At 43.0% G+C, this 10,000-nt stretch overlaps 1 protein-coding gene across 6 annotated transcripts in view; it reads left to right on the top strand.

Moving 5' to 3' along the window:
* The window catches only part of strbp (spermatid perinuclear RNA binding protein), an 84,126-nt gene that overhangs the window by 63,290 nt on the left and 10,836 nt on the right, over positions 1-10,000 (top strand). For all 6 annotated transcript variants that reach the window (XM_060895541.1, XM_060895545.1, XM_060895542.1 and 3 more), the window contains 8 exons: positions 2,620-2,725; positions 3,388-3,471; positions 4,570-4,778; positions 6,028-6,180; positions 7,017-7,151; positions 7,237-7,377; positions 7,945-8,077; positions 9,448-9,492. In XM_060895541.1, the coding sequence (XP_060751524.1) occupies positions 2,620-2,725; positions 3,388-3,471; positions 4,570-4,778; positions 6,028-6,180; positions 7,017-7,151; positions 7,237-7,377; positions 7,945-8,077; positions 9,448-9,492 (1,006 nt within the window). The remainder of the gene's footprint in view (positions 1-2,619; positions 2,726-3,387; positions 3,472-4,569; positions 4,779-6,027; positions 6,181-7,016; positions 7,152-7,236; positions 7,378-7,944; positions 8,078-9,447; positions 9,493-10,000) is intronic.

Here is a 10,000-nt window from a genome sequence, read left to right as displayed (position 1 = left end):
TCAGTGGGCGGGTTTAATAAGCAGTGCTCCTTTTCAGAGCAGTTTATCATGACATGGTGAAGCAGCAGTGAAGAATTTTTACTCCCTCAAAACAGGATCATTTCTGAGTATTTGTGTTTTTTTTAACTGCTTTTTTTTCTCTAGATGTAATTACAGTAATTGATGGTAAAAATAGCTACCTGCTGACAGAGACGTGTGCGTGTGTGAGTGCTTTTTGTGTGTGTGTGTGTGTGTGTGTGTGTGTGTGTGTGTGTGTGTGTGTGTGTGTGTGTGTGTGTGCGCGTGTGCGTGTGCGTGTGTGTGTGGAGAGTAAGAGATTGTGTGCAGCTGCTAATTTAAAAGCACCAAACATTGACTGGCAAGTAAGCAATTAGCTTTGGTAGATTAGACTTTAGCAAACCTTTTACTCTAATCGTAAGTGTTTGATCTGATGAGGATGATGATGTCCCTCTTCACTGCTGCACAGTATGATAATTAATAAGTAAACAAATTCAACAAGCGCGCTAAGCAGCTTGACTGCTGTTTGTTTGTTTTATTAACAAGCTCATTTAATGGTTCAGCAAACAAAAGATTTTTTTGTATTCCAGGACGTCAGTCTATTTCACTAGTACTGACATACAGAGCGGCCACACCTTCTTTGTAAGGGACAGGTAAAATGGCCACGCCTTCTTTGTAAGGGACACGTACAATGGCCACGCCTTCTTTGTAAGGGACACGTACAATGGCCACGTCTTCTTTGTAAGGGACACGTACAATGGTCACGTCTTCTTTGTAAGGGACACGTACAATGGCCACGTCTTCTTTGTAAGGGACACGTACAATGGCCACGTCTTCTTTGTAAGGGACACGTACAATGGTCACGTCTTCTTTGTAAGGGACACGTACAATGGCCTCGCCTTCTTTGTAAGGGACACGTACAATGGCCACGCCTTCTTTGTAAGGGACACGTACAATGGCCACGTCTTCTTTGTAAGGGACACGTACAATGGCCACGTCTTCTTTGTAAGGGACACGTACAATGGCCACGTCTTCTTTGTAAGGGACACGTACAATGGCCACGTCTTCTTTGTAAGGGACACGTACAATGGCCACGTCTTCTTTGTAAGGGACACGTACAATGGTCACGTCTTCTTTGTAAGGGACACGTACAATGGCCACGCCTTCTTTGTAAGGGACACGTACAATGACCACGCCTTCTTTGTAAGGGACACGTACAATGGCCACGCCTTCTTTGTAAGGGACACGTACAATGGCCACGTCTTCTTTGTAAGGGACACGTACAATGGCCACGTCTTCTTTGTAAGGGACACGTACAATGGCCACGTCTTCTTTGTAAGGGACACGTACAATGGCCACGTCTTCTTTGTAAGGGACACGTACAATGGTCACGTCTTCTTTGTAAGGGACACGTACAATGGCCACGTCTTCTTTGTAAGGGACACGTACAATGGCCACGCCTTCTTTGTAAGGGACACGTACAATGGTCACGTCTTCTTTGTAAGGGACACGTACAATGGCCACGTCTTCTTTGTAAGGGACACGTACAATGGCCACGTCTTCTTTGTAAGGGACACGTACAATGGCCACGTCTTCTTTGTAAGGGACACGTACAATGGCCACGCCTTCTTTGTAAGGGACACGTACAATGGCCACGCCTTCTTTGTAAGGGACACATACAATGGCCACGCCTTCTTTGTAAGGGACACGTACAATGGCCACGCCTTCTTTGTTCAGACTGATGGATGTAGAAGCCAAACCTCCTTCACTGAGACTAAAAACAAAGACACTGGAAGTGACATAAAGACTCTATAAGGCCACAATACTACAATGCTAATAACATGCAAATATAAAACTGGCTTTACTGCCAATATTATACAAGAAGCCACGCCCCTTATGGTGCTAATATTATGATGATGATGGCCACACCTCCTTCAATTCTGTTTACATGAATATAGGCCACACCTCCTTGACAGACATTAATGCACATATGTTGTCTAAATAATATGTGCTGAGGAAATACAACAGTCCCTAAGGACCATTCAGACATGTCCATTAAACCTAGACTTTGGATGAGCAAACAGCTCTAACTTCCTGCCCCAAAGACTGTTGTATTTAATACATCATACGGCTTTCAGCTGCAGTTGTGATGGTGTGTGTGACCTGCGTAGTTGAGCCATGCTGCAGCGCTGCTTTAGGAGTCAGAGGAAGATCAGTGCACTAATGCACATCGTGTCGCGTCTCAGGCTGAACTCCTGTACTGTTTATTCCTTGTGAAAGGATCTGAACCCTCGCTTGTTCTCCTAATGGCAATCTTTTTACAAAAATCCATCAGCGATGTCTTTATTTTTTTCCCCTCCATGATCCTTCAGCCAAACACACTGCTGTTTCTAAGCAGTGAGAGTGACCTTGAGGTCACAGCTCACATCTAAGAGTTTCATCAGGGTGAAAAATAAGTGTGTGGCAGTTTGTTAAAGGAAGCATGTGGATATTTTTATGCCTCATGTAGCTCAGCATTGCTTCTGTGAATGACCTGACAATTTACAGTGTACTGCACACAGTTTTATAACAGTGTGTGTGTGTGTGTGTGTGTGTGTGTGTGTGTGTGTGTGTGTGATGCAGCACGCCCTCCGGCTGATGGCTTTCGGTCAGATATACAAGGTCTTAGAGATGGATCCACTTCCGTCCAACAAACCCTCATCAAAATACCCCTGGTCTGAAAAAGAAGGTGCGTGATTGCGTGTGTGCGTCTCTCTGTCTTACCCTCTGTGTCTGTCTCTCTCTGTCTTACCCTCTGTGTCTGTCTCTCTCTGTCTTACCCTCTGTGTCTGTCTCTCTCTGTCTTACCCTCTGTGTCTGTCTCTCTCTGTCTTACCCTCTGTGTCTGTCTCTCTCTGTCTTACCCTCTGTGTCTGTCTCTCTCTGTCTTACCCTCTGTGTCTGTCTCTCTCTGTCTTACCCTCTGTGTCTGTCTCTCTCTGTCTTACCCTCTGTGTCTGTCTCTCTCTGTCTTACCCTCTGTGTCTGTCTCTCTCTGTCTTACCCTCTGTGTCTGTCTCTCTCTGTCTTACCCTCCGTGTCTGTCTCTCTCTTACCCTCTGTGTCTGTCTCTCTCTGTCTTACCCTCTGTGTCTGTCTTTCTCTGTCTTACCCTCTGTGTCTGTCTCTCTCTGTCTGTTTCAACATGTCCTCTCTCTATCTCTTTATCCACCCTCCGTCCATCACTATATTTCTCTGTTTAGTTTTATTTTCTCTCTCTCTCTCCTTTCATCTCCTTCAGTCTCAGAAGCTCTTATTCTTATACATTAAGTATTATAAATTATTTCATCATTATTGTTTTGAAATATTGAGGATTTTATTACATTCATTAATGCTGAGGATGTTAATCAGGTTCAGGGCTAAAGAGGCCCTACGAGGACGGCCTGATGGACGACAAGGACCTCATCAAGAAGATGAAACGCAACCTGAGAAAAGGTGACACACACACATATAAACTCACACACACAAACACACTCTCACTCACACACACACACACTCTCACTCACACACACTCTCACTCACACATACTCACACACACTCTCTCTCACACACACACACTCACTCTTGCACTCCCCCACACACTCTCACTCTCACACACTCTCACACACACTCTCACTCTCACACACATACACACACACACACACACTCTCACTCTCACACACATACTCACACACACTTTCACACACTCACACACACACACTCTTACTCACTCACACACACACACACACTCGCTCTCACACACAGTCACATCACTGACAGTAATTTCATCCACCATCATCTTTGTCTAGCTGTGTGACTTCTCCTTTTCTTCTCTCTCTGCTCTGTGGTTTATTTGTTTGTTTGCGGAAGCTCTCGCAGTTCTGTTTTCTTTTAGTTTCATAGTGTCCCACTCTTTTACTCTGTTCTCTCTTTCTGCTCCTATCCTCCTAATTGCTCATGTTTCTCACTAAGGACACACACAGTGAGTCGATGCCATTGATTTGTCCTTTCTCAGCGACCCACCCAGTGCTGTTTCAGCAAATCAGCACACAGAGGAGCAGAATTTACCCATTAAGCCAAGAACATCAGGTCAGAAACATGCACGTCCTGATCATGAGCTGTAGATCAATATGGAGAGAGATGGAGCAGATGACACACAGTAGCACCATCACCGTCATCACTACTTTTTATTCACGTCGTGTTACAGTTTTAAAGGTTTTCCAGGGAACATAACAAACTCACTCTTACCAACTTTTTTCCCTCTTTGTCTGCTAAATTCTGTAATTCTACCCTGTTTGTCTCTCTCTTTCTTTTCTCTTCTATCTGTCTCTCTATATACCATACAGTATATATTTTACACTCACTCTCTCTCTCTCTCTCTCTCTCTCTCTCTCTGTCTCTCTCTCTCTCTCTGTCTCTCTCTCTCTCTCTCTCTCTCTCTCTCTGTCTCTGTCTCTCTCTCTCTCTCTCTCTATCTATCTCTCTCTCTCTCTCTCTCTCTCTCTCTCTCTCTCTCTCTCTCTCTCTCTCTCTCTCTCTCTCTCTCTCTCTCAGTTTTAGACAGTAAAGCAATAGACACCAACCAGCCCATGAATGCCCTCATGCGGTTGAATCAGATCCGTCCAGGACTGCAGTACAAGCTCTTGTCTCAGTCCGGTCCGGTTCACGCTCCGGTCTTTACCATGTCCGTAGATGTGGATGGAACCATCTATGAAGCCTCGGGCTCTTCAAAGAAAACGGCTAAGCTGCATGTAGCTGTTAAGGTAACATATGAGCATAACAACCATGTATGTGGTTTAATGCAAATGTTTGTGCACCCTCAGGTGTGTATGTATATATATATATATATTATGTTTCCTGCAATATTCTCCTTTTAGTATTCAGCATCACACATCACTGCTATTATTATTGTTTAGTATTTCTGAACTAAACACAATTCAATTCATTACAAAAAAGCTTTGCAGAAATAGAAGGAAAAAAAAACTGACTTTGTTACTCTAGAAAAAAAGAAAAGTCGAATTTGTCACACCGTGTTAACACAGTACAGACTTCAGTGATGTAACAGAGTCTACCAGTAAACTGCTGCTGTAATCATGCAGTACACACACACACACACACACACACACACACTCAGCGGGCACAGTAATGCTGGGGTCAGTATCTGTGGTGTTCCAGACCGAACAAAGGGACTTTGGAGAAGCGAGCTGGTCTAATCCTCTTTTCTCTACAGCACAGCCTTAAAAGGCACCAGTTAGGGCACACACATACACACACACACACACACACACACACACACACATACACACACACACACACACACACACACACACACACACACACACACACACACACACACACACACACACACACACACACACACACACACACGTTTCACCTAGAAGGATGCTGAGAATTGAATCAGTGAGCAGAATAGCACTTTCTGACTTAATCCAATTCAGAATAATCAGGAAAAAGAAAACATCACATTCGCTCTGTGGAGTTTAATATTTTCTTACATTTAAGCAATTATTAAAAATGATACATGTATAATAATAATAATAATAATAATAATAATAATAATATACTTATTTCCTTAAAACTGTCTTATAGAAGAAACTTAAGCAAATATTATGTCAGGAATAACCGCCGCATGCGGTGCCGTTTTTCACCAGTCTTTCTTTTTAATCTCTCCTAAAGTTAATCAGACCAAAAAATGTGAGTTAAACATTCCACAGAAAAATAGCACATTTAACATGGGCACTGTCTCAGAGCAGCTTTACAGAACATACATTTAATATTTAAATGTAATGCTTAGTGTGAACATGTGGTGTGAGCAGAAAATCTCAGGGGTGTGTGTGTCTGTCTGTGTGTGTGTGTGTGTGTGTGTGTGTCTGTGTGTGTCTGTGTGTGTCTGTGTGTGTGTGTGTCTGTCTGTGTGTGTGTGTCTGTCTGTGTGTGTGTGTCTGTCTGTGTCTGTATATGTGTGTGTCTGTCGATGTGTGTGTGTGTCAGGTGCTGCAGGCGATGGGATACCCAACAGGCTTCGACACAGACCTGGACTCCATGAGTGCAGATGAGAAGTCGGACAGCGAGGGCAAGAACGAGACATCGACATACTTGAGCAATAACACATCACACTCCACAGACAGCTCCAGCACACTGGAGGTACACACACACACACACACACACACACACACACACACAGTAACAGAAGTGTAATTCAACAGTTCAGATCAAATGAATTTGTTCTTTTAAAAAGAATTACATGCAAAATCTTCCTGCCATTGACCATTAATACATAAAATAAAAATAAAATTAAATGTGATTTTATTTTACGCTCTGTAGATGTTTTTACACACAGCTTTTAGTGTATTAGTATTCAAAGAGGTGAGAATCTCTCGCTCAGGTCCGAAAACATCTTCCGCTCTAAAGTAGTTATTTATATAATTATTTAATGGTGTATTAGCCTGAAAATACTGAGAGGAAGGAAAGCTCTACTCATTAAGGTTTTTTTTATTTTTATTAATTTTTTTTTTTTAAGAAAATTAAACATTGCACAGACTTGTGTGGTTTTTTTTATTTGTATAATCGCATTCAGTGTGAAACCAAACAGACTCTCGAGAGGAACTAATACAGTAGGTGTGAAAACACCCTTTATCTCACTACAGCAACGTGTCCTTCCTGACATCATGACTCAGCTCCACTTAAAACTTTTACATCAACCTGTCTTATCATAATTAGGGGTTTAGTGTATGATTCTGTTTCTTCATTTGATCAGAAATGTGTGTGTGTGTGTGTGTGTGTGTGTGATCGCCTTCATTTTAAAAGACTGAAAGGAAACAGAATTATGTTTGATAAATAGTGTCATGTTGCTGTTTATAGAAAGGCGTTATAATCTGCACCCATCCTGAAGCATCTTGCGTTACATCTGCAGTTTCTTCAGCTACGTTTCTCCACACAGCTGTTAAAGAGCTTGTGTGTGTGTGTGTTTCTGTGTGTAGGTGCGAACTCAGGGTCCTATTCTGACAGCGAGCGGTAAGAACCCGGTGATGGAGCTGAACGAGAAACGTCGAGGCCTCAAATACGAGCTGATCTCCGAGAGCGGAGGGAGCCATGACAAACGCTTCGTCATGGAGGCGAGTCACAGAACCATCCTGTTGCTGTGAGCTCTTTGTGGTTTTCTGTCAACGAACAATCTGATCGATCTGATCTTATCGTCAGGTGGAGGTCGATGGACAGAAGTTCCGTGGCGCAGGACCTAATAAAAAAGTAGCCAAAGCTAGCGCCGCCCTCGCTGCTCTGGATAAACTGTTCTCTGGACCCAATGCTGCCAGCAACAAGAAAAAAAAAATCATCCCTCAGGTCAGTCGTCGTTATCGATAATCGCTAAACAGCGCTCTAATCCTCTGGGGACCGAACCGTGCTCGGCTCAGCTCTCAGGAGTAATGTGATCAGTGATGAGCTGTACATCCTGAAAGGTCTTTACATCGATTATCAATGCTCTGACCTTGAGCGCACAGACATCGTCCAGTTCCACTTCCTATAAATATGTACACACAGATTGTCTATTAGATCACAGCGGTACAGGATGTGATGCAGCAGAAGTTTTAATAGTCAATTAGAGCTACAACTGGGGGGGGTTTGGAAATTTAAGGAAGAATCAGAAAGAATAAGATCCAATGATCCAGTTTGGATTTGAAATATTTTTCTGTGGTTTATTTTGGTTTATTTATACTATATTATGTTTGTAATCTATATGATGTGTGTAAATCATCTTTGTGTGTATCTTTGCAAGCGTAGTGTTTTGTGTCTGTGATGAGATAAAACATGAAATATTTAAATTAATGTAAAGCGAAGATCTGAAAACGATATCAGAGCGTGTGTGTGTGTGTGTGTGTGTGTGTGTGTGTGTGCGCGTGTGTGTTGTAGAATAAAGGAGTGATTGCGGCTGCGGCGGCCGCCGCCTCTGCTGTTGCAGCTCAAGCTGCTCGAGGAAGAGGAAGAGCCGCACTGGCAAGAGGAGCCTTCGTCAGTGCTGCCGCTCCAGGCTACGTCACACCAGGTGGGGTGTAATGATGCAGAGTCTCTTTACCACCACGAGTTTTACTACAATCACAAGTATTTTATTCCATTTTTTTTTACCACAGCTAGATGCCAACAATGACATTATTTATTAAAGAAAGACACATCAGACTTCTCATCTTTTTATTGTACAGTGAAACCTCATGGAAAACAAGCTGCTTGCTGTTCTCACTTCTGTTCTAGCAGATATTTAATTAATATTCTGACCAATCAGAGTACAGAATTATACAGTACTGTGGTATAAAATGTGTGTGAATGTGTCTATTAAAACAAACCTGTCTATAAAGTTCATTATTGATGTGCTTTAATCTCTGAGATGTTATGATCTCTGTAGTGTAATTATAGTATAATATTAGTACCGTATTTTCTGCACTATAACGCGCACCGAATTACAGTATAAGGCACGGTCTCAATTACGGGGTCTATTTCTGTACTTAACCCATACATAAGGCGCACCGTATTATAAGGCGCATGATAAAACATACGGTCTACAAAAAAGGCAATGGAAGCAAAACAGTGAGTTTAGTTGAACTTTATTCTACTATTTAACAACACACACACATTATTTTTTAATCAATCTTCTCCCACAAATCCATCAAAGTCCTCATCTACTGTGTCTTCTTAACTTGGCACAGTTCATTATCTTGCTTCCTCCACTTCCGAACCATAGATTCATTGATGTTGAATTCTTTCGCAGCTGCTCTATTCCCATTTACAACTGCGTAACTGTTAGCCTGTAGTTTGTGCCTCGTAAGCATGTCTCTTCACTGGTGCCATTTTTGGGGGTCCTTAGACAAACACATAGACATAGATATAGATATCTATGAGACAAACAAATGTCATCTTCTGATTTTTATCGGCGGATGACAAACCAACTTAAGGTGCATTTACCGCCACCTACTGGACCGGAGTGTGGAGCGCATAATGTTAGGAAGAAACAAATGTTGTTTTGCAACATACCGGTAGTATACCTAGCTACCGGAGGCGTGGCGGAGGTAAGCGTACGTACTGTACGTATTACGTAATGTTCTCTGATTGGTTTATCGCTGCCAGCGTACGTAGTGTACGTATTACGTCCCTGTGTCAGCGGGAAATTGTCCGACAGTCAATCAAGCGGAGCGCTTACCAAAGTCGCACAACAACATTTTTACAGATTTTTGGAACTCAGTGCACACACAAGGCACACCGGATTATTAGGCGCACGGTCGATTTTTGAGAAAATTTAAGGCTTATAGTGCGAAAAATACGGTAATCTAGCACTACACAATGTTTGTGTATTTATCTGGTAGCCTACAGCCAACCTGACTGTAAATATCGTGTAACAGTGTGTGTAAAATGGTCTCCCTGCAGGTTTTGGAAGCCCGTACGGCTACAGCGCTGCTGCTCCTGCCTACGGTACGTACCCCTGCCCCAGCTCTCCCCCCTTTAACCCCCACCCTTCCCTGTTCACTGTGCGAATCTAGGGTCCAAATCTGCCCTTATTCCTTTTCCCCACCTATTTACTCAGCTCTCAATTGGGTCTTGAGCGTGTTAAAGCCAGCCATCTGTCTCAGTAAGAACCTACTCTAGTAGATCCCTTGGCCAACGGGAGGACAGGCTCATAACCTTTTGGTTCTTCCTGTGGTTGGAGCAAGCCTTGCTTCGCTTCGGCTGGGTGTGTCGGTGCTGCTCGTCCGAGTCTGCCTGCTTTTTCCAGTCCTTATGTCCTCATGTCCCCGAGTCTGGACATACGTCTCTTTTTGCAGTGTCAGAATGGCTCTTGTTGTCTACAGCACTGAGATACCGCATTCATACAAACAGCCCTGACTACAGAGAGACACACAGAGAGACACAGAGAGAGGCCGAGGTCAAACACAGTCACTATAAATATACACATACACATGCCAACACACTGTACATTTAT

This window comes from Tachysurus vachellii, chromosome 20 (genome assembly GCF_030014155.1).
Source record: "Tachysurus vachellii isolate PV-2020 chromosome 20, HZAU_Pvac_v1, whole genome shotgun sequence".
NCBI classification, from domain to species: domain Eukaryota; kingdom Metazoa; phylum Chordata; class Actinopteri; order Siluriformes; family Bagridae; genus Tachysurus; species Tachysurus vachellii.
Note: the sequence above shows the minus strand (reverse complement) of the source record. Positions and strands in the feature narration are given on the sequence as shown.